The 27314-nt window shown below is 45.1% G+C and overlaps 1 protein-coding gene across 7 annotated transcripts; it reads right to left on the bottom strand.

The window, feature by feature from the left end:
- Window positions 1-1053: 1053 nt before the first annotated feature.
- Window positions 1054-27242, bottom strand: Nfya (nuclear transcription factor Y subunit alpha). 7 transcript variants are annotated; one of them, XM_032900541.1, is made up of 10 exons: window positions 26968-27242; window positions 18505-18645; window positions 17038-17124; window positions 13534-13680; window positions 11240-11371; window positions 11028-11133; window positions 10171-10319; window positions 9732-9905; window positions 9159-9260; window positions 1054-3424 (listed from the first exon to the last, which is right to left on the bottom strand). In XM_032900541.1, the coding sequence occupies exons 2-10, from the start codon at window positions 18577-18579 to the stop codon at window positions 3371-3373; spliced, it is 1026 nt and encodes a 341-aa protein (XP_032756432.1). In that variant the 5' UTR covers window positions 18580-18645; window positions 26968-27242; the 3' UTR covers window positions 1054-3370. The 7 variants fall into 7 exon arrangements, with proteins under 7 accessions (XP_032756432.1, XP_032756430.1, XP_032756428.1 ...); XM_032900539.1 differs by having other exon boundaries at window positions 10171-10337; window positions 17041-17124; XM_032900537.1 differs by having other exon boundaries at window positions 10171-10337; window positions 26968-27241.
- Window positions 27243-27314: the final 72 nt, after the last annotated feature.

Here is a 27314-nt window from a genome sequence, read left to right as displayed (position 1 = left end):
GGTTCTGGGCCTGGGAGAAGATGACTTGGTCAGACTGCCAGCACTGCTGGTCTGAACCAAGGACAGTGTGGTGGTTTAAATATGCTTGGCTGAGGGTGTGGCACTATTAGGAGGCGTGGCCTTGTTGGTGGACGTGTTTCACTGTGAGGGGTGGGCAAAATCTTCCTCCTACTGCCTGAGGGGTCAGTCTTCTGGCTGCCTTCTGACAAGTTATAGAACTCTCAGCTCCTCCTGCACGAGGCCTGCCTGGATGCTGCCAAGCTCCCACCTTGATAATGGACTGAACCTCTGAACATGTAAGGCAGCCCCAGTTAAATGTTGTCCTTATCAGAGCTGCCTTGGTCATGGTGGCTGTTTGCTTCAATAACACCCTAAGACAGCCAGCTCTCAATTTGGCCAAGTGAGTAGGGCCAGCTCTCCTGCCTAAGGCTGGGAGGGCTCCCCAGCAACCACACCACCAGCCTGGCTAGCTGCTGAGCAAAGCCCATGGACTGCTGTCTTTCCATCCTCAGTACTGAGTACGCCTGGCTCCAGCACACCTTGTGTACGTAGTCTCTAGAGTGTTAGAATGGAAATGAGACCTTCAGGTTTACACAGCCCCAGACTGTGGAGTTTGGTTTTGCTCAAAATATTAGAATTGTATCTTCACTGTTTAAGTCTACCACATGGAAAATGATAGAAGGCTAACTTACTCAGGGGATTACTTACTTTGATGTCCGTTTCCAAGGAGAATTAAGAGAGCACAAAGCAGAGAGACCTGACCCCTGACATCACATGTTCATGTGTTAAAGTCACAACTTTAACACTGAGTTTCCAGGCACAGGGCATGCAGATTCCTCAGCTGTCATCCATGCTGGGTATGGGAGTGCACACCAGGCAAGGCAGGAAGATCTTGAATTGGAGGACAGCTTGGGCTATATAGCCAGATCAGGTCTCAAAACACAACAAAAGAGCCAAAAAACCAAACTAAAAGAAAACAAAATAACCAACGCCCCTCCCCCACCAAATGAACCCTCAAAAACCAAAAACAAATGAAAACACCAAAAGTCAAGCTACTTTTTAGTATTTTTATAAATTTATTAAAAAAGAAAAGCAATTGCAATGACAGTGATCACCTGTACTCCCCTACTGGGGGGGGGGAGGGGGCGGGGGAAGACCTACATAGCTGAGTCCCAAAGGAAAATCAAGACATTATTATCAGGCACCCTGTAGCCAGGAGAGGCTGTTGGTGCAGTGGTCTAGACACTGGCGTGTCCCATTACCAGTGCAATTAAAATATGTACATTTACAGTTATCCTGTAACAGGAAGTAGAGTGCCCAGTAGACCAGCAGCCCACTCCTCCACTTACTCTGTATCTTTGAAGCCATCACTACAATCACAAGAACAAACAAGTAAAAAGAACTAAGTTAAACAAACAAACAAAAAGAAATCCAAGTGAGCCTCTCTGGCCTCTGTGGGCTCTTCTTACGCTGTGCTAGAATCAGAAGGACCACACCCACAGGGCCATGGGCCAACTGCAATGCAGCAACAAAATGGAAACCCGAGCATCTACATTAAAGGAAAGAAAACTCAAACTTGCCTTCCTCAAAATGAAACTCAGCAACAATATGAGGTTAGGGTTATGTACAAACTCACAGACACAAATAAATAGCACTCTACAATTGCTGGCTGAAGCACTAGAGTTAAGTCTGAGGAATCCCTGGAGAAACCCTTAGAATCCTCTCCCCCTCAAAGGTAGAGATTCCTCACGGTTTTCAGTGACACCCGGCAGCTCATGTGAGAGCCAGAAGTTTGTAGTGAGTTTACTAAAAAGGATCAGCCCCCTCTGACCTCTGGAAGCCAGAAGAAATGGCAAGATTCCTGGGATAGGAAGAGATGGCTTACTTCATGCTTCTCCGACTAAACTGGTCTCCCCGTGATACTTCTTTCCATCTTTAACAAAGTCAAAGAGCCAGTCTTTAGACGTGTCTTTGGAAGGACTGCGTTTGACTCTGATTGCAGAGAAGGCAGCCAGCTCTTCTGATGTATCAACCTTGGTCTTTTCTTCCAGGCCTCAGCATCTACGGAGCTGGGGCTGGGGCTAGGGTATGTGTGTGGCTCAGTGGTAGAGTGCTTGTCCAGAAAACACATTTCTGAGGCCCAATTCCTGACCCCGCAGGAATCCTGGCAGGTTGTTGGTCCCCACAGCACTGATGCAGTGAGCAAACCTTGCTGCAAGGCCTACAGAGAAAGGAGAAAACAGTGGGGACTGGCACCAAAGAAATCAGCTGCCATGGGAAGAACATTCATCCACCCAAGCAAGGGCGACACACATGTCTCTCCTCCACGCTGTGCTGCAGTCTGCGTCCAGGACAGCGGTCTCAACAGTGCTTCCTCAGGCACTGAGGATTCTTTCCTTCTAGTGCACGTCCGAAGTGTCAGTGTGAATGTGGCTGCTTCTTCATCCTGAGAGCCGTGCTGGTCCATCCACTGGAGACCCATGCTCTACCCAAGCACTTCGGCCGGCAGGGCACGTGCTCTCTGGATTGAAACGCACAGACCCTTCCAGTTCCTACTTGCTGCCATAAAGCCCATGATTAAATCTCCTAGGTTTGCCTCTGTTGAAGAACAACCGTGAACATCCTCAATACTTCAGCACAGATGTTGTGAAGTTTTGTTCTCTACTCTCTAAACTGTCTCTAAAGTGGCCACAGTGTGAACTATGGCCCAGAATGGCTGTTAACAGAAATGCGCAGACCACAGTCAAAGCTAGAAATGCACCTTCTAGACCCTCTAGGTTTTCTATCCTTTCATCCTGAGTCCAAAAATATCTTCTTTGTACTTTCTTGGCTGAAGTAAAAAAATACCAACCTAGCATGTGGGCAGACTCCTATCAGCACAGGTCAGAAGACTGCAGCTTAGTTTGTCTTAACAGGGAGCCACCTGAGTGCAGCGCCTTGCATCAGGCAGCCCGACACCCACCAGGGGATGGACGCTGTTGAGACTCCACAGGGAGGCAGAGGCTGTGGCTGCCTTCACTGAGGACCAGGTTGAGAAGGCTGTTCTCCCTACTGCAATGGCTGACTGGCTGGCTTTACTACTCAACATAAGTGCTGGGTTTGTAATGCTGGGCTGGCAAACACCTCTTTAATCATCCAAATTTGTAAAAGGTCAATGTCACCAACAGTCTGAACAGGTCCTCAATGAAAGGGAGAGACAAAAGCTTGCCTCTTCAGTTTGTCAGCCATCACTGCAGCTGTAATACTGAGCTAAGTAGTTTCTGTCCTGAGAAAGGGCAGAGTGAGACTGTCAGTGCCCGACTGGAAGTCAGTCCATTTCCAGGAACAGTGGAGAGGACTGTGACTCATCCGCTCTGCCACCCTCCTGTGGTTAGGAAACTCGGATGATCTGTGTCATGGCTTCTTCATCAGCTTGGTTTGGATCCTACAGAGAAAGACAACACATCAGTCCTTTACACCAGCAACAGGAATCCCTGGCTCTCACGACTTAGGAGTTTAGGTACGTGGGTGGCTAGGACAAAGCCCCAGAGCAAGCACAATGCCATGCTGTAGTTTTGTGCCATTATTTTATATCTGATAATCTGAAAAAAAGGAATCTTAATAGTGTTCCACTCTACAGATGAAGATGCAGATGAAAAGAGGTGAGGGAACTTCCCAGGTCAGCATGGAGAGTAAGGAGAGCCTTTAACACTGAGGCCTACAGTTGGCAGCTCCTAATCACAGACATGCGCAGACACCACCAAGAACAGAGGGTTGTCAAGATGTTTGCAGTGTGGGTCACTAAGGAGGAACCTGCAGACTGCTGTGGGCAGACCACTATGTGATATAGAACTGCTCATGGCCAGCTTAAGAGGCCCTGTGAGTGTAGAGGAATTCCATGCTGCTCAAAGTGAAATGAGCCAGCAAGAAGAATCCCTTAATCCAACCCCTATTTTTGAGCATTTGTTCAGAACTGAATTCTAAGCTAACCCCCAAAACCACAACAGAACAAACTGTCTATTTTAATGGAACTTACTCTCCAGTAAAGAAAGCAATGTGGACCAAATAGAGAAAATCTCTTGATGGTTTTTTTATAAGGTAAAGGATGAAACTACAGGAAAATGCAAGAGTAACAGAATTCTACTAGAGCCACAGCTCCGCTCCCAATCCCGGTGGGAGAGAGCTCACCCCTGGACAGGCGGGCTCTCCCGAGACTGCAGAGCGGGGGATTCTTCTGCTGCCTCATTTAGTTTAACGTTAGCTACTGGTTTGCTGGATATGGCTTCTACTATGTTCAGGTAAAACAAAAAGAAGCAAATACACCCAGGAGGAGTAGAAGGCAGGAAATAATCAAACTCAGAGCTGAAATCAGCCAAGTAGAAACAAAAAGGACTATAGAAAGAATCAATAGAACCAAAAGTTGGTTCTTTGAGAAAATCAACAAGATAGATAAACCCTTAGCCAGACTAACGAGAGGACACAGAGAGTGTGTCCAAATTAACAAAATCAGAAATGAAAAGGGAGACATAACTACAGAATCAGGAGGAAATTAAAAAAATCATCAGATCTTACTATAAAAGCCTATATTCAACAAAACTTGAAAATCTGCAGGAAATGGACAATTTCCTAGACAGATACCAGGTACCAAAGATAAATCAGGAACAGATAAATCATTTAAACAACCCCATAACTCCTAATGAAATAGAAGCAGTCATTAAAGGTCTCCCCACCAAAACGAGCCCAGGTCCAGACGGGTTTAGTGCAGAATTCTATCAGACCTTCATAGAAGACCTCGTACCAATACTATCCAAACTATTCCACAAAATTGAAACAGATGGAGCTCTACCGAATTCCTTCTCTGAAGCCACAATTACTCTTATACCTAAACCACACAAAGACCCAACAAAGAAAGAGAACTTCAGGCCAATATCCCTTATGAATATTGACGGAAAAATACTCAATAAAATTCTGGCAAACCGAATCCAAGAGCACATCAAAACGATCATCCATCATGACCAAGTAGGCTTCATCCCAGGCATGCAGGGATTGTTTAATATACGGAAAACTATCAACGTGATCCATTATATAAACAAACTGAAAGAACAAAACTACATGATCATTTCATTAGATGCTGAGAAAGCATTTGACAAAATTCAACACCCCTTCATGATAAAAAGTCCTGGAAAGAATAGGAATTCAAGGCCCATACCTAAACATAGTAAAAGTCATATACAGCAAACCAGTAGCTAACATTAAACTAAATGGAGAGAAACTGGAAGCAATCCCACTAAAATCAGGGACTAGACAAGGCTACCCACTCTCTCCCTACTTATCAATATATTTCTTGAAGTTCTAGCCAGAGCAATCAGACAACAAAAGATCAAGGGGATACAGATTGGAAAAGAAGAAGTCAAAATATCACTATTTGCAGATGATATGATAGTATATTTAAGCGATCCCAAAAGTTCCACCAGAGAACTACTAAACCTAATAAACACCTTCAGCAAAGTAGCTGGGTATAAAATTAACTCAAACAAATCAGTAGCCTTCCTCTACATAAAAGAGAAACAAGCCGAGAAAGAAACTAGGGAAACGACACCCTTCATAATAGTCCCAAATAATATAAAAATACCTCGGTGTGACTTTAACCAAGCAAGTAAAAGATCTGTATGATAAGAACTTCAAGCCTCTGAAGAAAGAAATTGAAGAAGACCTCAGAAGATGGAAATCTCCCATGCTCATGGATTGGCAGGATTAATATAGTAAAAATGGCCATTTTACCAAAAGCGATCTACAGATTCAATGCAATCTCCATCAAAATACCAATCCAATTCTTCAGAGAGTTAGACAGAACAATTTGCAAATTCATCTGGAATAACAAAAAACCCAGGATAGCTAAAACTATCCTCAACAATAAAAGGACTTCTGGGGGAAATCACTATCCCTGAACTCAAGCAGTATTGCAGAGCAATAGTGATAAAAACTGCATGGTATTGATACAGAGACAGACAGATAGACCAATGGAACAGAATTGAAGACCCAGAAATGAACCCACACACCTATGGTCACTTGATTTTTGACAAAGGAGCCAAAACCATCTAATGGAAAAAAGATAGCATTTTCAGCAAATGGTGCTGGTTCAACTGGAGGTCAGTATGTAGAAGAATACAGATCCATCCATGCTTATTACCCTGTACAAAGCTTAAGTCCAAGTGGATCAAGGACCTCCACATCAAACCAGATACACTCAAACTAATAGAAGAAAAAGTGGGGAAGCATCTCGAACACATGGGCACTGGAGAAAATTTCCTGAACAAAACACCAATGGCTCATGCTCTAAGATCAAGAATTGACAAATGGGATCTCATAAAACTGCAAAGCTTCTGTAAGGCAAAGGACACTGTGGTTAGGACAAAACGGCAACCAACAGATTGGGAAAAGATCTTTACCAATCCTACAACAGATAGAGGGTTTATATCCAAAATACACAAGGAACTCAAGAAGTTAGACCACAGGGAGACAAATAACCCTATTAAAAAATGGGGTTCAGAGCTAAACAAAGAATTCACAGCTAAGGAATATGGAGTGGCTGAGAAACACCTAAAGAAATGTTCAACATCTTTAGTCATAAGGGAAATGCAAATCAAAACAACCCTGAAATTCCACCTCACACCAGTGAGAATGGCTAAGATCAAAAACTCAGGTGACAGCAAATGCTGGCCAGGATGTGGAGAACAAGGAACATTTCTCCATTGTTGGTGGGATTGCAGACTGGTACAACCATTCTGGAAATCAGTCTGGAGGTTCCTCAGAAAACTGAACATTGAACTATCTGAGGATCCAACTATACCTCTCTTGGGCATATACCCAAAAGATGCCTCAACATATAACAAAGACACATGCCCCACTATGTTCATAGCAGCCTTATTTATAATAGCCAGAAGCTGGAAAGAACCCAGGCGCCCTTCAACAGAGGAATGGATACAGAAAATGTGGTACATCTACACAATGGAATATTACTCAGCTATCAAAAACAATGCCTTTATGAAATTCATAGGCAAATGGGTGGATCTGGAAAATATCATCCTGAGTGAGGTAACCCAATCACAGAAAAACATACATGGTATGCACTCATTGATAAGTGGATATTAGTCCAAATGGTTGAATTACCCTAGATGCACAGAACACATGAAACTCAAGAAGGATGACCAAAATGTGAATGCTTCACTCCTTCTTTAAAAGGAGAACAAGAATACCCTTGGGAGGGAATAGGGAGGCAAAGTTTAGAACAGAGGCAGAAGGAACACCCATTTAGAGCCTGCCCCACATGTGGTCCATACATAACAGCAACCAAACTAGATAAGATAGATGAAGCAAAGAAGTGCAGGCAGACAGGAACAGGATGTAGATCTCCTGAGTGACACACCGAGAATACAGCAAATACATAGGCGAATGCCAGCAGCAATCCAGTGAACTGAGAACAGGACCCCCGTTGAACGGAATCCGAGAAAGGACTGGAAGAGCTTGAAGGGGCTCGAGACCCCATATGAACAACAATGCCAACCAACCAGAGCTTCCAGGGACTAAGCCACTACCCAAAGACTATACATGGACTGACCGTGGGCTCCAACCTCATAGGTAGCAATGAATATCCTAGTAAGAGCACCGGTGGAAGGGGAAGCCCTTGGTCCTGCCAAGACCAAACCCCCAGTTGTTGTGGGGGGAGGGTGGTAATGGGGGAGGATGGAAGGGAAGCCCATATAGAAGGGGGGGGGCTAGGGGATGTTGGCCCGAAACCGAAGGGAATAACAATCTAAATGTCAATAAGAAATACTCAAGTTAATAAAGATTAAAAAAAAAAAAAGAAGAAGAAGAAGAATTCTACTACAGATGAGAGCAGGCTAAAACACCTTTCAGATCTAAGTCAGGCCTAAAAGTAAGGAGGACAGAACAGTCTGTGGTGGTCTGCTCCTGGAACCCCATCACGTGGGAAACTGGAGCAGGAGGACTGCAAATTTGAGGACAGCCTAGGCTAGGAAGAGAGAAGAAGAGATAGTCACGGAAATGATGGAGACAAGAACATGATAAGACTAGAAACTGTAAAGACAAAGGACCAGGCAGGAGAAACAGACACACGGCGAGCAAGCGAATTTAGACGCAGACATGCGCTTACCGGCCCATGGTTGACTTATATACGAGGAGTGAGAGAGCAAAGGCAGGCTAAGACTGGTGTGATGCCACGAATACCACCCTGAGATGTGGGAAACATAAAGCGAGGGCAAGAGTGCACGACAGTGGGTAGATCTATTCATCTAAACCAGAGAAAGAGGACTAGGCCAGGCTGCCATCAGCTAGGAGGGTACAATAAACAGATTCAAATCATGTTTCAGAGACAAAACTAAAAGAACTTCAGAATTTGAACCATGTAAACTGCAATGACTGGGTGGTGACAAGTCACTTTTTAGGTACAGTCTAATGAACAAGCACTCCAGTTTGGATACACAGACTCAGAACCATAAGAGATAGCCAGTGAGGTTCTACTGCCTGGGTTTGAATTCAGTTGATGGGTCTGTTTGTGGAGGAAGCAGGATTCGAACCCACGAACTCATATGTCAGTCAAATACTCTACACTAGTGAGCTAGCTACACCACTAGTCCTTTATGAGAACAAGTCCCACTAAATTAGCTGGTCCTGAATTCATCTCTAGCCTAGGCATGGCCTCAGCTTCCAGAGTAAGTGGGATGACTGGCTGCACTTCCGGAGCTGATTCAGCTGTGCAAGGATTGCCCTTAGGCAAGTTACTTAAGGTCTCAAGAACTCATATTCAACTGTAAAAAATGGTGATGTCCTTCTATTCCATGGGCCTGAGGTTGCAGTTGGTCGAACAACAAATAAAAGTTTACTACAATGCTTGACACAAGAACTGACACACAACACTGTTTCTGACTACTAATAAATAAATAAATAAAAGTAAAACTTTTCCTTAAAAAACAAAGACCTGAGAAACCAAAAGTAAAAGTAGCCTGGGTTGAAACTTTCAGTGTTCCTAAAAAGAAAGGAAGCCAAGCACCAGAGACCGCATACATAGAGAGTATGTTCCTTCCTTAAGGGGAGGGCGGGCAGTCTGTTGCTGAGAGAGAAGGTAGGCACCAGAGAAAGGAAGTATTCAATCTCCTTACCTGCATGTGGGGACTGTCCTTTTCTTTTGGAGAGAAGAAGCGGCCCCCTTCCCCACGCTTCCGTGCCATGGCGTGTCGGTGCCGAGACTCATGGAGGTATTTCTAGGGAAGAGCATAAGATTCTCAACTGTTAGCGAGCTGGCAGTAACCTACCTCAGAGTCTACAGTTAAAGGATCCTCACAGTGCAACCCGAGTCCAGGGAACGAGGAAAACGGGAATAATAGGCTTCAGTGACTGACTCAGGTTTGGTGACACAAATGGCAGATTAGGAGGAGACCCCATTTTTATGCAATCTATAGGTATGTTAGACTGGGTCATCGGATGCAGGCAAATCCTTTAAAATGAGAAGGCCACCTTCTTATTCCCTTGGCTGCAGACCAACTGCCACTTCGAACCACAACCAACACATGAGCACTGCAGCTCTAAGACAAGAGGAAGTCCTGAGGATAAGCTTTCTCTGGACTTCTTTGCTATAGAAAGGGAAAAGCCCCTTGCTTTGTCACTGGTCCTACAGTGAACCTTGATGCACAACTGTGCGGCTTCCTGCCTAGCACTCCCCATGCCATACGCACCCTTCTTTCCTTTGGGATCTTCCCCTCTGCCTCTAGCTTGGCCCGCGCTTGTCTCCTCTTAAGGATGCGGTGATACTGTTTGGCGTTCACGTACAGGGGCTCTTCTTCCAGCATCTCTGCCCCAGGTAAAGGGATTCTTTGGATAGCAGGCACAGAGCCAGCCCCTGGTACCATCTGCATGGACAAGAGAACAGACCTTACTGCCGGCATGAAAAGTTTAAATGAAATTGCCCATTCGCACCCATCCTGCTGTCTTTCCAGAGTCTAGACTAGTCTGGTACCTGGCAGGCATCAGAATGTTTATGCTTCCTGTGGAGGTAGACACTGCTAGTGCCAGCTAGCTTCAACCCCAAAGTTAGCATAGGAAACTTCACAAGAGACAACACCAGCTCAGACAGGAGCAGCCCACCCAAAGCTCCAGTGCGGGGACACTCCTTACCATGACCATTCCTCCTGAGTTGACCACATTCCCTGCCACTGGCAGTGTCACAGTGACAGTCCCTTGTCCACTACTGGTTGTGTTGGTATTGGCTCCTGTCTGAACGATCTGTGCCCCTGCCAAACTGGCTGCTGGGATGGTGATCATGCCTGAAACAGGGACTGTAACTTTAAGAAAACAAAACATAAAACAAAAACAGAACAAAACAAAAAAACAAAGAACAGGTACACGGAACAGAAAGAAGGGAAAACGGTTAGTCCCTTCCACCTGGCTCCTGTATACCCTCCTGGATAAGCTGACAAACACCATGGGAGAAAGCAAGCGTCTTCTACTGCTTCACTTGTTCTGCTAAGTAATCCGGTGTAAACTCATTTTTAAAAGTGTAACAGTCTAGGCTAATTCCAAATAAATCGTACTTCTACCCACTACCATGGATTCTGGCTGAGATATCCTTTCTAGACTTAGCTGCCAGAGCATTTAGGTCTACTTTGAGCATGTTTTCCCTGAAGCCAAGTCCAGATTTCTCACAGGAATCTAGCCATCTCTTCCAAGGGTGCACTTCTCTAAGACTCTGTACTCTTCTTTACCTCTTCTTAGCTAGACCAAGGCTTTGAGGCCTTCTCGTGACTCTAAGTAAGCATCTATATGAGTAGACGTAGAGACCCACAGTGAAATGGGAGGAGCTCTAGTCACCAAGCAGCAACAGGTTGGTCACATATGGCGACTGACAGTCACTGCAGATGTGGTGGAAAGCCTGTTGTCGTATAAACATGACATGGACTTCATAAAGATTCTGAAGCACTCTCAGGTACTAGAAGGCTGAAACTAATGCCCTGAAAAGTGCCACTGCAGCTTACCTTGCTGGAGGATTGTGCCATCTGCATTAACTGGCTGGTACACAATAGTCTGCCCTTCAGCAGTCTGGGCCACTTGCTGTCCCTGGACAGCAATCTGTTGTTGTGTCTGTAGAAAACAATGACACACTTAACGGAGGCCAGAGACCCATGGACAGAGACCCAATTCTGATGATGTTCTTCATCCACATGCTCTGGGAACCAGGTGGACTGACCTGAGTCTGGCCAGCGGTGACCGCGGTCTGTGGCTGCTGAATGATGATCTGCTGGGTCTGTCCCTGCTGGCCTTGCACCTGCACAGCCTGCCCGCCCTGGATCTGGATCTGTCCAGGGGGCACCAACTGTATCTGTGGAAGCAAATACACAGAAAGCTCGGCACCATGTTGACACCACTCCTTTGGTTCCTTATTTGTTTTATTTTTGCTTTTTATTTTAGGTATATGGGTATTTTGCCTGCATGTAGATATGTGTGCCACCATGTGTGTGTCTGGTGTCCAGAGGCCAGAAGAGGGAGTTGGAGCCCCTAGAACTGGAGTTATTTACTATGGCTGTGACCACCAGGTGGTTGCTGGGAATTGAACAGGGTCCTCTGGTAGAACAGCTAGTGTTCTTAACTGATAAGCCATCTCTCCAGCCTTACTCTCTGGTTTCTGAAATAGCTGAACAAATTCCACTAGAGACTAGGAATACATAGAGAAATGTGCCTGTAATTCTACAACTTGGGAGACAGAGGCAGAATTATCAGGAATTCAAGGCTAGTCTGAGGGACATAATTAGTGTCCCTTTAAAAAAATAATCCTTGGTAGCATGGTTATTTTTTAAAGTCTATTTACTTAAAAATACTCTGAAGTGCTATATAAATGAATAAGTAAAACAACTTTTAATAGATATCCTTTATAAGTCAAATGTTAAGCTGATGGCAGCCAAGGCCATAGTTTGATTAAGTCCTTGATAGACAGATCAGCTGTTGAGACTCCTGATTCACAGAAATTGAAACGAATAACCATCCATTTTCGTGGATATGAAATCATCAAGAAAACAAACACTAGGCATGTCTGTTAAAGAGTTTCTAGCTTAGATTAACAGAGGTGGCATTCTCCGAGTTAGGATCCTGAACTAGAAAAGGAGATAGTGGGCAGAACAGCAGCACCCGCCACTCTGCCTCCTGCTGCCACCCCTTCCCCACCATGCTGGACCAGCACCCTTGGACTGTGATTGGCAGGAAATAGCTAATACAACTACTTCTTGGTGTAAGCCAACAATCCCTGAGATGTGCTGTTCCACAGCAGAGATATCCCTCACTGTCACTCAGCACCCCTGTTAGTCATCACCAGCTCTTCCTACCTCTACCCTGCAGGTCTTAGAGCACCAAACCTCACACTACAAATATGGAAAGCAAGAGATCCTGTCAGGTGACCAGGATCAGGAGTATCATCAGAATCTTGACAAGAAGTTTTAAATGTTTTTCTCTGAAACCTTGACAAACAAAAATGCCTTAACACTTTGCTTAAGGAACACAAGCCTATGCTCTTGAGTACTGGATATAAACCTTTAAAAGATTTAAGAGAAAGCATTTAGGAAGGCCCCACAACTCAAAATGTCTAGTACTTTATACCCTAGAATACCCCCAACTCTAGACTCCACCTTCCTTCTCCCTGGCTTGGTAAGCATCTGGTAACCACTGCAGTTCCTTTGATCCTGTGAAGCATCCCAGATCTAGCACCCTGATTCACAGTTCTAGGTCACTCTAGGAAAGGTGAGTCGGTGAAGGACATGCTTAGAGCCTCAAGTCCCCACCACTCTCCAGCTGATTGACTGCTGGTGGAAGGGAAAGGGAAGGAAAGCAGGCCATGGAACCTTTCTGTTGGGCTACACATTGCCCAAGTTTTCTTAAGGACTAGAATACTACTTAACTCACAGTTAAAACTGTTGGCAGCCAAGTCAGCAAATCCACCTATTTCTGGAGTGTTTTGCTCCAGGGTTTCAGGTAGCAAGGAACACCTGTTTACACCCCATTACTGTGCTCCTGTTATGTATGACGGCACAGCAGAGGCGGGAAGACTAAATGGAAAATAAGGGTAGGACCGAAGGAAAAGCAGCTAGGTTTTGGGTTTTGGTGTGTGTCACCCCGACCCCCACCCTCCAGCAATTTCTTCTTCAAAACGTCTGCTCTGCAGACTAGGGAGACGGCTCAGAGGTAAAGGCATGTGGTGCACAGCACAAGGCTCTGACTGGAACCTTGGCATCCACAGGAATGCACAGCAGGGCAGTTTACATTTGCAGCCCAGGAGCAGAGTATGGGCATGGGTAGGGCAGACACCAGTGGACTCCCAGACCACCCAGTTAGTAAAAGACCTTGTCTCAAAAACTAAGGTGAAAACATGTGGCTTCCACATGTATGTACAAACCTGTATGTACAACCGGTACACTTATGAATATATACACCATCCACACTCAAACCAGACTTCTACACTGATGTACAACCTAAATACTTTAAAATACCACTCACCTGCTGTAAACCTTGTGTTCCAGACACAGGTACTTGCATGATAGTTTGGCCTTGTCCACCAGGCACAGCCTGTACCATGATGGGTTGGCCAGTTGATGTAATCAGCTGGCCTCCACTGACTTGCACCATTAATGGCTGCCCCTGAACCTAGAAAGAAAGAAAATAACAACAATGAAAGAGCATAGGACACAAGCAGCTTCATCAAGACAATCAGTCACTGGAACTATCCTGCTGCCTGGAAGAGGAGAGGCAAGGCAGATTTAGCAAAGTCAGACAGTCATACCTACCCATCAGGTTCTCTATATAGTGCTAGCTGGCTGGCCTTGAACTCCTGCCTCTTCTTCCCAAGTGCAGAGATTAAAACCTGGCCTGAAACAGTGTTTTAATCTCTCTCTCTCTCTCTCTCTCTCTCTCTCTCTCTCTCTCTCTCTCTCTCTCTGTGTGTGTGTGTGTGTCTGTGCATGTGTGTGCAGATTATGTGCATACGCTGCTACACAGAGAATGGGAAGTCAGATCCTCCTGGGGCTTGACACAGGTGATTAAGACCTGTTTGACATGGTGTAGACAGTATGTGCTCATAACTATTGAGCCATCTCTACAGCTCCAAGAAAAGTCTATGTTCTTCAGATATTTCTGTTTAAGGGCCAAGCTGTAAGGCATTCATCACCAAAACAAGGCTAAATCCAAGAAAGCAGCCAAGTTATTAGCAGGACTGTTTGCCTTCTGAAGTTGGTACTCAGACCCGGTTCTGGTAAAGGCTGGAGACACAGTGGTGGGAGGAGGTGGCACTGATACATAAAGGGAATGGGGCCCTAGCTTTGCATCCAGGAGAGAAAGTTAGGAAAGCCACCTGGAGCTTCCTCCAGGGCCTCAAGCAAAAGTGAAGAACGGATATTCACCTCTAACCTACTCTGAGGAGTCCAGGAATGGCTGCTGCTTAGAGCCTACCACTACAGACTTGTGAACAGGAAGCCGAGGCAGGAGGAGCATAGGTTTTAGGACAGAATGGGCTGCAGCAAGTTCCAGGTAAGCCTGACAAGACCCCATTTCAAAGCAAACAAAGCCAACACTGGTCAGAAATACTTTCCTGCCAGTTTGTGCTCATCAAGGTAGTTCTTCAAACTGCATCGTAGTTTTAGTTATCAGAAGCAATGAAACCCTGAAATCAGACAGCTGTTGTGTGTAAATAGAATGTCCAATTGTCAAGTCCTCCGCATCAACAGACACTCTCTAAAGGAAGCCGATGAAATGCTCAGTCACACCTTGAACCCAAGTGGGAAAACTCAAGAATGCCTTCCACGGCCCAGACAGAAGCTGCTTTGGACTGAGGAGTAACAGGACAAATCCCAAACTCCTTGTAGAGTGTGTCTGTTTCAAGGGACAATGTGTAACAGAAGAGACTAACACACTCACAGAAGTCAATGCCAACAGCACCAACCACCTGTGCAGTCACCCTGTCCTAGGTGTGTAAGGCTCTCCTCTACTCTCCATCAGAACCATCAGCCCCACCTCAGGGATGTTCCTTGAGAAATTCATGACTTTGAAGACTTTACGGCCTATCTGTTCACATTCTCTCCTCCCAAGTCTCCATCTAAATTCCCTTTGCTTCACCAATGCTTTGGTGTGCTGTGTTAGGAAACGCATCAGAAGCCTAACTTCGGAGTAAGAGAAAGAACTATTTGAATTCTCCTAACTCGATGAGGCTCATGAGAAGCCCCATTACTTCCATTTCTCTTCATTGCAATCCAGATCTAAGTAAGCTGACACAGCTGTGTTGTTACAGCACACTGGAAGGCTGGGCAGTTCTTGGTGTCAAAGTGGAGGCCAGAAGCAGACATTGGATGTCGTCTTCTACTGCTTGCCACCTTGTTTTGAGACAGTCTCTGTGATTAGCCAGCCAGCCACAGGTTCTGCCTGTTTCTGTCTCCAAGTGCTGGGGTTACAGGACAAACCCACGTACTTGAATGACTTCTATGGATCTGAACTTAGGTCTTCACACTTGCATAGCAAATAGGCACACTGAGCCATTGCCTCGGTCCCCAAAGTTGACACAAATGTAAAATTACTTAATTTTCTGGTTCTCCATCATCTCTGCCCACCCACCCACCCCTCCCCCACTAACATGCCATATATGCATGCGGTAAAGGATTTGAGGCTGAGGAGCTCATGTGTCTACAACAAACGATCACAAGGACTCATGCATAGGACAAGAAGCCACATAGTGAAGAGCAGGTTACATTCCCATTCATACCGTGCGTGGTTAATGATAAACCCCAGACACCAGTTCATGTATTAAAAAGGTAAAGCAAGCAGGAACAGAGAGCTGCTACTCCCCCGATACTCACTAAAACTCTGCAGGAAGACAAAGTGAACTACTTTTATGTTAATATACATGTAGCACTGGTTGTGTGTCATCACAAACACTACTAAGTGGCAGAGCTGGGACAGGCTGAGAGGGTCAAGTGCTTACAGCAATGGTTCTCAACTGGTGGGTTGCAACCCTCTGGGGGCTGAAAGACCCTTTCACAGGGGTTGCCTAAGACCATCAGAAAACATGGATATTTACATTATAATTTATAACAGTAGCAAAATTACACTTATGAAGTAGCAATGAAAATGTTATGGTTGGGGTCACACTGTAAGGAAGTGTTTTAAAGGGGTTCGATACGAGGAAGGTTGCGAAGCACTGACTGACAGGAAGGAGTGGTCACTGCAGGCGGGTCTCAGCAACATTCTCGATAAATTGAGAGGCCAGGTGGCTCTGGAGGCCCTACTGAGTCAGCCAACTCAACAGAGGAATAAAGGCAGGGCAGGGACCTGAGTCTTGCCAATTTCTCAAAACCTCTAGTTTTTAATGGACCCCGAAAAGACCATGCTGTTCCTCTTCTTTTCACCGGCATTTAGGATATTTAAGGAGCATATCTAACACTGCAGAGCAGCATCCCTTAGCTCCAGTTGGGGTTTTTTGCACATCACTGTAACTAGTAATAACTTTTTGTTTTGACCCGAACTCTCATTCCTCCTGCCTCCATATCCCAATTGCTTAGACAAGACACCATGTGTCACCAGGTCCTATGCTGCCACTTAGAGATAAGTTGAGTCTCAGATAAACTGTGCTTAGTACAATGGTTGTTCAGTAGTCAAGTTGCACACAGTATAGCCGACTCTCCTCATGTGCACACTCCCTTTTCCAGTGTAACACAATTCCTGAAACTCTGCCATGTGCCTGGATTGGGAGCTGAGCACTGAGTAGGATCCACCCGTAGAAGGTATTCCTGTTGCTTGTTTCCTGGTCTTTCTAAAGCAACACTTAGTGCATACTTGAGAGAACGGACACAGCAGTCACTACATGTTTTGGCATGGGACACTGGCACATTGGCCTCAGAGACAGGTTAGCAGCACAAAATGCATGCAACTTTGCCATTCAATTTGAGATCCAAACACAAACAGCAGCAGACAGGCAGCGTTCATGCAGCGCTCACAGAGAATCAGAGAGGGCACCACTACCTGGAGGGTCTGGACTTGCTGGCCTGAGGCGGATGCCACCTGGGCCTCAGTCTGCAGCTGGACAGCAGTGACACCACCCTGCTGCTGAGAATAGGAAGAGGAAGAGCTTGAAATGTATCAGGATGGAAATGTACAGCTCACGACAGCAGATTACTCTGAGGGAGAGGAAGGGAGCCTCAAAAGCGCCTCATCTTACACAGGAACTCAAAGGTGTGGGCTCCCTATATTCAAGCTGTCATGCTGCAAGAGCTGTCCCCAGAGTAGACCTCAGAGCATACTTCTGACTTCTGACTTAAAATACAAGATTTATAATGCATCCTCCCTAGGAATTTTTCCCTTCTGCTAAACATTTATGCTAAGGATCTCTATTTCCTTAGGGTCACAAGAACAAAACCACTGGGTTTTAAAGCCTTGAAACTACAATGAAGTTTCTGGGGCTTTAACGGCATCCCCATGGAGGAAGGACCTAGCCATGGCGATTGATCCAGATGGCAGTCTCAGGAGGTACTGCTTTTACATCCCAAATGAAGATTTACTCCTATCCAACTGACGGCTTTAGAGGCAATGTTTTCAGAAAGTCAACCTATTTCCTACCCTGGGGAAGTCCTCACAGAAGAGAGATCCTCAGCGAGGCTCTGCCCAGTTGGAAGACCCCTCCAAGGCCCATTCTCTAAAGCGCTTCAGGAAGCTGCCAGTGCTACAGCAGAGTGTGGACAGAAGGAGGCTGGGAAGCCTATGCTCAGCCATCTCCCCCTTTAATGTGGAGCAGCCTCTCCCCCTATCGGTGGCTTCAAATTCACCATCAATACTCCCTCACCCTCCCTGCTATTCCTAGTGAACCTCTACTCTCAGGAGAAAACACCCTGAGGACAATAGCCTTGGCCTAAAATCAAATAGAAATGATGTCTTTCTCTCCAAAGTGTAGGATTAGGGGACAGGGGGAGATTCACTAATATTAACCCAGGTAAAAGCATCAAAAGTGGTATCTGAATTAATTCAAACATCTGACCAACTTTACTGGAAGAAGCCAGTGTCAGGCAATCCTTTTCAATATGCACTTAACCACAGAATAGCACACAAATATTATTCCAATATTAACCCATAACTGTTCAGAATTAATTCTGAACAGATTGGCTGGAGTCTGACAATTGCCTGTTATGGCCAAATCCTTACTTTATCACAAGTCAGCATAAAATAAGGAAAATAAGCAGACTTAATGCAGAGAAAAGCGGGGTAGGTATCATTTCAATGAGCTAAAAGAGGGTGATTTAATTTTAAAGTGATTTTCATGAAGAACAGGTACCAGATGGCAACAGACTGATTCATAGCACAGCACCAGTCATGAGACCTAGGACTTCCTAAGGTCAGAATGGGTCCAAGTCCTTCCACAAAGGAACTATAGACAACCCCGCTGCTCTGTTGCCCTGTGGTATTGTGATGGTCAAGGAACACTTGCTCCCATACCTGCTGCTGAATCTGGCCAGCCTGCACCACGATCTGCTCTGTGGAACTATTGCTGTTTGCTGTATACTGCTCCATGGCCCGGCCACGTTGTGTCCTGAAGCTTCACTCTACAGATCCCAGGCAGCTGCCAGGTAGGGACTCCTATTAAAAAGGGAAGGAAAAAAGCCTAAAATGAGTCAATCAGTAAAGGCCCTCTTAAGATACTTACTATACAGATAGATAGATAGATAGATAGATAGATAGATAGATAGATAGATAGATACATACATACATACATACATACATACATACATACATACAATTTGCAGTATTTAGACTATAAAAGAACACCACAGGGGTTGGGGATTTAGCTCAGTGGTAGAGCGCTTGCCTAGCAAGTGCAAGGCTCTGGGTTCGGTCCCCAGCTCCTAAAAAAAAAAAAAAAAAAAAAAAAGTATCATGGTCAGGCTAGTGGTGGGTATCTGCAATAAGAGGCTGAGGCAGGAGGCTAAAAGTTTGAGCCAGTCTGGGCTACACAAATTGACTTCTTCAGAGACTACACAACAGAACCAACAAACAAGCCACAGTATTTTATTTTCACTTTCACTCTGAGCGTGTGTGGGGTTGAAAAGTACATTTTCACCCCACGGTGGCCAGGACATAGAGAATGAATACTCCAAGTGGCCAGGCAAGATCTAGTCCTCAATAACAAACACTCCTTTCAGTAACCCACTTCTAACTAGGCCCCACTTACCAATAATGGTATATAAATCCACCCAGATCAGAACACTTAGGATGCAACACCCCTCCTATAAACAACATCACAGATAAGCCCAGGTGTGTTTTCCTATTTCCTGTTTCTTAACTCAGTTAAGCTAATAAAACTGACCTCCTTTCAATATTACCAGAATAACACTTAGAAGCACTGTCAGACCATCTCTTGTGGCAAGGTCTACTTTCAAGGCAGCAGGTCTATGTCACAGAATTTGAATACACACTGGGGCCCAAACATGCTACTCTCTTGAGCTACATATGTCACGAACACCTCAAGCTAGAGGTTCAAATAAACTAAGTAGTTCAAATATTTTGCTTATCAAAATCTCCACTCTAAGTGCGTCTGGGGGGGGTCTTATGCTAATAATCCCAGCACTTGGCAAACAGAAGATAAGGACCACCTGTGTCAGGCCAGCCTGGGCTACACAATAAGTTCAGGACAGCCTATGCTTGACTGAGACACTTTGCCTGTAAACAAACTCCACCTTATAGAATCATGTCTAGTAAAAACAAAACCAAACTCCCAAATTTCCTGTGCAGATAGATCTGAATTCAAGTCTTCTGGGAGTTCATTCCAGGCCAGCCAGGGCTAAATAGTGAGACCCTGTTTCAAACTCCATTAGGTAGCACTAAGTAGGACTACTGTAGCAAAGCTTTGGGAATTGTGCGATAGTCCAGGATAGTGACTGCAATGAAACGGTATCAATGCTAGCAGGCACTTAAAACTTGACCAAGCACATGGTGGTTCAATACCCACATGGGGTGCTTAAAACTTGGCTTAGTACCAAATCCCATCTATACTGTACTTGGTATATTTACCCTGCAGCAAAGCCTAAACGGTGAGCCCAAATGAACCTTTTCTTGGTTGATTACTTAAGGTTGTTCCTTAGAAACTGAAAGGTACCTAACAATATTCAAGTATGTGCCTAAACACTGACATATAAAACTTATTTTATGTTCCACTATACTTTCTTCTACCCATCTTGTGGCGCCATTTCTAGGTATACAATCTCTATCCACACAAACATCTACTCACCCACTAACATGGAAGTAAGCTGTGATTGCCTATGCCAGGATTGCTATGCCCTAGGGAAAAACACATGTGCTTTTTTGAGTCTGACTTATTTTGCTTAATGTAACATGCATTAGTCAGGGTTCTCTGGAGGAACAGAATAAATCCAGACATATATGTATGTGGAGGAGGTTAGAGCGGCTTACAGGCTGTGGTCAGCTAGTTCAACAATGATTGTCTACCAACAGCAAGTCCAAGAATCCAGTAATTAATTGTTCATCCATGAGGTTGGGTGTCTCAAGTGGCCTTCAGTATATAGCTTAGGAACCCTGAAGAAGGCCTCATGCAGTAAAGGAGCACGAGCAAGCAGGCCAAGACCCAGTGAGAAAGTTTCTTTCTTCCATGTCCTTTATATATAAGTTGCCACCAGCAGAAGGTATCCTAAATAAAGGCAGATCTTCCTACCTCAAATGATATAGATTAAAGATATGTCTTCCCACTTTAAATGATTCTAATCAAGAAAAATTCCTCACAGGTATTCCCAGCTCCTTGGGTTTTAGTTAAGTATAAATGTGGTCAAATTGACAAGAACAGCCATCACATAAAACTTTCCGGATTTATGTTTTTCATGCAAATTTCATTTTTTATGGCTGTATAAAATTCCATTCCACATAAGCATTGCACTTGCACTATCCATTCTGTTGAGAACATTTAGGTTGGTCCTACTTCCTTGTTATCATGCATACAGTAGAGCACAAGTACTTCTGAGGTAGCACAGAATCCTTGGAGTACACAGCTGAGTCACATGGTAGATCTATTTATTTCCCGAGAAAGCTCTGCATTCATTTCTACAAAGCAGCAGTGTAAATGACTAAGACTCTTCTTCCCTACATCCTCAGCAGCATTTGTTGGTCTTTATTTTCTAGATGAAAGCTGTTTTGACTTAGGTAGGGAGGTGGGTCACTTTGTGTCCTGAGAACTGCAGAGCCCATCTTATAACCGGCAGCTCTAGTCTTGTGGTGGTTAATGTTCACGGTTCTGGGAAGATGGCTCAGTTGGTAAAGTACTTGCCTCCTGAGCAGGACCTGAGCTTGATCCCAGAATGCCCAGAACACTGGGTGTGCTGGACTGTTTATAAGGCCAGAGCTGGGGAGGCAGGCATAGCACAACCTCTGGGCCTCCAGTTCAGCCTAATTGGTGAGCCCCAAAACGAGAGACCTTGTCTCAAAGGAGGGTAGTTATCCTGAGGATGGGTGGTTTCCTTCAACAGGCAAACACAAATGATATGCTGGCAAAACTTCTACTCTGGAGGCCATGTACTTTGCTAAATCTTAATTTCACAAAACCCCATTTGTCAGTTCGTAAGACTATTTCCAGGGACAATACGGCCCTCCTCAGAAAGTTCATATCCTTTACTACCATACAGCCCTGGAAAAGTCTGATCTTTCCTTATCTCACAAGCCAAGCAAGGTGGGAACTGATCAGTTCTCAGTACTTGGATGGGACAGTGTTCTTTTCTCATTCTATATCTTGTGTTTTCCTCTCAGTAGTAAGTTCTAGTGATACAAAGTAAAATGAGTTTGTTGAGAAGAACCAGCATTTAATTTGGTAGATGGTAATTATAGAGTCTAGTAGTAGGTACATGGGTATTCAATCATAACTTCAGCTTCACTGTTTGGAAGTTGAAATTGGTATATTACAATGTAGGGGGAAATATTCAATAAAAATAAGTCAGGCTCATTACCATAACCAAAATAGACCACTATGTCATTATTGTGGGTTCTAATGGACTACTCAACGCATAGATTTCTGGCTCTGACTTGAACTTAAAGACTTGCAAAGGGAAGATAATGTGAATGGCAACATATCTAAATTTAATCACTACCTCATTAGCAATGTATGCAAACATGCTTGCTACCTTACTAGCACATTTTCACTGTATAAAACAATGGCTTTTATTTGTATGTTTTTACAATACACATAACCTGTCTGGACTACTCTATTTTTCACTTTACAAATAATCCCTGTCTTTATTTAGATCATGCATATAAGAGAACATATTTGGTATTTGTCTTTCTGAAGACAAATGTACCTTTTTTCCCTTACTATAAAGCTCCAGTTCATCCATTTCCCTACAAACAATAACATATAATACATTGAGTGTATGTTCACTCACTGGCACCTACCTACAGATTCCCTAACTCGGTGGTGAAGGTGCAGCACCGAAGTGCAGTCCTTTGGTACACTCTTCTCAAGACAGTATAGCAGGATCATATATATAGTGGTGGGTTTTGGGGGGTGGGAGGATGTCTACAACATGATGGCTTCTCTTGGTGTCAACTTGATACATCTGGTATTAGCTAAAACCCAAGCAGCTGGGCACCCCTGTGAGAACTGTTTCCAACTTAAGTATTTGATGTGGGAAGGCCTACCTTTTATCTGGCTATGCCTGGTGGCAGCCCATATAAAGGACCTGGATTTGCCCTTTGCTGCTTGCCCTTGTTGGCAACTTCATTCCTTCCCTGACTGTATAACCTAGTACTTCTAGATTCTGGCATATACTGAAGACAGCTAAAATTGAAATATCCAACCTCATGAACTGAACAACTAGATTCTTGGCCTTTTTGTTGGTAGAACACCATTGCTGGACTAGTTAGATTACTTGTAAGCCACCTTAATAACACACACGCTCTCTCTTACACACACACACATACACACACAGTCAGTCAGTCAGTCAGTCAGTCTGTCTCTTGTTTTATTCCTGGAGAACCTGACTTAGTACACCAATTTCCATATACTCTATTGCAACAGAACTTATATTCCAACCCATGAGGTTTAAGAGCTATTCCCATCCTCACCAGTACTCTTTATTTCCTTGATGACAGCTATTCTGACTGGTGTAAGAAGGAATTACAGTATAAGTTGATCTGCATTTTCCTGATGGCTCAGTATGTTATTTTTAAATACATCTACAGGTCATTTGTCTTCTTCTGAAACTGTCTAATCTATTTACTTGTTTATTGCTTAGATTATTTTGTTTGTAATTTCTGAGCTCTTTCTGTATTCTGAATATTAATCCCGTCAGCTGAAAAGCTGGCTAAAATTGCAGAATTTTACACCAGCCTTTCTTGAGCCAGTTGACTGAGCTGGTTGTGGAGACTCCAGGTCCGATACGGAAAGTCTGCCAAACTAAGTGGCTGCACTAGGGAAACCAATGTTTCCCTTATTGGGGTGAGGGGGCTCAAGGGTGTTGACAGGTAGCTGCATGGTGGCCGCATGGTCCAAGCTGCCCTCAAACTCAGAGATCCACCTGACTCTGCCTTCTGACTACTAGGATTAAAAAGCTTGCACTACCATAGTCCACCCAATGTTTCCAAGTCTACCTTGTGTTTAACAATGTATCTGTCTGCAGACTAATAAATTAAGGCTACAATATAAACAAGCATGGCCCCATGATAAGAAACTGACAACAGTAGCCTAGACAGAAAACAAGTCAGATTTCCTGAAGCCTGAGGGAGGGAGGGAAGGAGACTGACTGAACAAGCCAGCCATTATGGGGATGACCAACGTTTTCATCCTTTTTCTCAAGTGGGGACTGTACAGGTGTGGAGAGCTTTAAAAACTCACCCAAATATAGACATATACAATGATTACATTTTGATGTTAAAAAAAAACAAAAAAACAAAAAACCACACTCACTCTCTGTATTTCAACACTTCCATTAGCCCTAAGACTCTTTCCTATAAAGCTTTCTTCTTGGCTAAATTTCCTAAATCTGCATCATATCAGATTAAATGCAGAATGGAGCTTGAAGTGGACAAGAGGGCTGGAATGGCTGTAAGGAACACTTGGATCTAATTCATTTACCTCACTGATACAAATGCTCCATTCTCAGGCCATTGAGACCCACTGTGCTTCAGAGGGTAAAAACAGAGGCAGCTTCAAATTCAGCAGTCATTCTTTCTGAATTGACAAGGGAGTGACAGAGCTTGGAGCACAAGCCTCAGGCTGCTCATGGTGCCTGCTTCTTGGCTCCAGTGCAGCTACATGCTCCTTCCTTGTCACCTCAGCCAGCAGAACTGTGGCACAACCTGACACACTTCTTTCCTCAAGCATTTCTTTGCCCAAGTTTATGACAGAATCGAGAGCTGGATTTAGTCTGTCTAGCTCTTCCACAAAATTGTGAATGTGGTTTTGAAAGTGAGAACATGAATGAATATGAATGAAAATGGATTTATTCTGGCCTCTGAGACATTCTCTTTCCATAGCATTTTCTGACCATTCACATGGCACAGAAGCAGTTGGCCAGCACTTAGAAAGGTAGGTAACCTATCTGAAGATAGCAAAATCAGAAATGCCCAGAAATGCGACTAAAATAAGCATGATTACCACAGCCCATCTGACCTGACAATCATACACCAGAGGACAAACCAAGAAAAACATTAGGAAAGGGTGTCATGTGAATTAGATTTAAATGTGAGATTTTACCCAGATGATGCTAGTCTACGGTGAAGTATTTCAAATAAAGGGAAAACATTTGGGCTCTGTCTCAGAAATTGAGAATCTACTTTTTCTTGAAATGCAGATGCAGAGGAACCAGGGGAGGCTCCACAGGCCTGAGTCACCGTGACCAGATAATGGCCTTTTGTCCACAAAAACATTTGGCAGTTTTGAAGTGGCCAGATGCATCCATTTTTAAAATTCCAACCAAAGTTAGAAAACCCAGTCCAAAGACAAGACAAATAGACCTATAAAGACCGAAGCTGTACTGATGTAGTTCGTTTATCACAAATGGAAGAAGTAATGTGTGCTGGCTTTTTTTTTTTTTTTTTTTTTTTGGCTAGGGTCTTCCAGAATGAGGAAGAAGAATCAACTGAGAAAATGCCCCCTTAAGAATGGACAACAGGCAAGCCTATGGGGGCATTTTCTTTAATGTGGGAAGGCCCAAACCAAGAAAGGCTGTCAAAACCACGAAGAACAAGCCAGCACACAGCACCTTTCTATGGCTTCTGGTGGAGTTCTGGTCTTCCCTTCCCTTCATGATGGAAAATGAAATAATAATGAAATGCTTTTGGTGTGGTGTTTACAGCAACTAAAAAAGGCAAACGAACATAAGGGAATTTAGTAAACAATTTAAGGGTAAATGTGATTGCAAGCTGTTTTGGTTTAGAAGGGGGGGAACATTGGATTTGCTTTTCAAACCCTATCAGTTAAAAACTCATACACAGAAAATCGGTTCCCAGCTTCACCTGAGTAAAAAATAATTTCCCTCTCCCAGGCCAAAAAATTCCTTTCTTTCCTTTAAAAAAAAAAAAAAAAAAATCCAGCCATTATTTCTTCAGGTCAGCAACCTTTCCCCGAAAGGTTAGGGGAGAAATCCACTCTAGGCCACTTTTAACCTCCAGTCCAAACTGTTTTCAAAAAATTTCTTTGTAACATCTGCAAAGGTTTTTACAAATGGGTCTTTCCCGCCTAAACTCAGTACTACTGGGCCTTTCTGCGTCCGACAGCACTATCTGTTCCAGTTATTCTTTTCAGTCTTTCCTCTCCGAGGACATTATCCTCCAACACCCAATCAAAAGTGTGGCGATGAAAATAGGCTTCCTCATGCAAACAGCACTTCTCGATACTAGATTAGATCCCTATGAAACACTAGCACCAGTCAATCTCCACTGAGCAGGTATGGCTCCTACCCGTCTTCTTGCAGCACTTGGGTGATGCCCGCCAAAGACTATGGCTAGCAGCCCTTGGAAGACTTCCTGTCGCCCGAGTGGGTGTGTGGTGTAATCTAAGCATGTGCAAGTTTTAAAGCATCAATTGAGAAAACGTTCACGCGGGACTCCAAAGTGTTTTAGAAAAAAGACACGGTGGGCTGAGTTACTGAGCGGAGACTGACACAAAAAAGATTAAAGGAAAACAAAACCAGAGAGCATCCAAGGGAGAAAGATCAAGGGAGAAGGTATGGATAAATAGGAACTGAGAGATGAGTGCCCCCAATCATTAAGAATGCACAAGGTTATCAGGCAAGGTTTCAAACACCGACACACCGAGCAAAAAGAGGAAGAGCACTTGGTTGGGATCCAGCACGGAGGTGTGCCGGCACCACGGGCAGAGCGGGGAGGAAATGACGACCCAGAAAGGGGTGGTAACGGCGCCGGCCCGGAGCCCCGGTGGCGGGCCGAGAGGAGGGGCGCGGCAGGCGCGCCAACGGCCCCGGGGTGGGTCTTGGAGGCCGCGCCGCGCGTCTCCGCCTGACCTCGCTCGGGATCTGTAGTCCCAACTGTGCAGAGCTCAGGGTACGTGGACCTCGCCGGGGCCCGGAACGCGGGGACACAAGAACAGGCCGTAGGATGTGGCTGGAACGACTTGGGGAAACCGCCACGACCCGTGGTTGGGCGGTCGGCCACCTGACCTCCCGGGACCCGAGGATCCGGGACGAGCGGCGCATCCGCCACCGGCACCCGGAGAGTATCCAGATCCCAAAAAGCCTGGCTCCAGGGCGCCATCCCAATGTTGGACGGCCCCCGTAGGCCTCCACAAACTCCGAGCCGGGGCTGCTGGCTACCCAACTCCGGCAGCCTCGGCTCGACTCCCGGGCTCGACGGACGCCTGGGCCTCTCCTGAGTGGTCAGCGAGACCCGCCAATCGGGGCGCTGGGGCCGGCTCTGGGCCGCTGGATATTGGCTCCTCATACTCACCGTGCCTCGCTCCCCCGGTTCGCTGCCCGCGCTGATTGGCTCCAGTACCGGACCCCGAAACCCAATCAGAGGCTCCAGCCGCCGCCGCCGCCGCCACTGCCGCTGCCTCGCAAAATGGCGAATCTGAACAAAGGGGAATCGGGCCTCCCTCCAACCGCCTTCGCGCAAGCGCCTTCGAGACCACGCCCCATAACCCCGGCCAATCTGGCCCCGCCCCCTGGGAGGAGCACTGCGCAGGCGTTCCAGAGGCCCCACCCACTTCCTGGATTTGACACCGCCTTCCGACTGAGGACTACGCAGGCGCCTTCCACAAGCTCCGTACTAGTCTTCTTAAACACCGCCCTGAG

This window comes from Rattus rattus, chromosome 4 (genome assembly GCF_011064425.1).
Source record: "Rattus rattus isolate New Zealand chromosome 4, Rrattus_CSIRO_v1, whole genome shotgun sequence".
Classification (NCBI taxonomy): Eukaryota; Metazoa; Chordata; class Mammalia; order Rodentia; family Muridae; genus Rattus; species Rattus rattus.
Note: the sequence above shows the minus strand (reverse complement) of the source record. Positions and strands in the feature narration are given on the sequence as shown.

Excerpts from the sequence above, each read along its gene's own strand:
- Nfya (XM_032900537.1), bottom strand. The coding sequence starts at position 18,579 with ATGGAGCAGTATACAGCAAACAGCAATAGTTCCACAGAGCAGATCGTG. Across the intron at positions 9,906-10,170 it reads ACTCAGGAGGAATGGTCATG|ATGGTACCAGGGGCTGGCTC; the intron begins GTAAGGAGTGTC and ends TTGTCCATGCAG. Across the intron at positions 3,425-9,158 it reads AGGACAGTCCCCACATGCAG|GATCCAAACCAAGCTGATGA; the intron begins GTAAGGAGATTG and ends CTTTCTCTGTAG.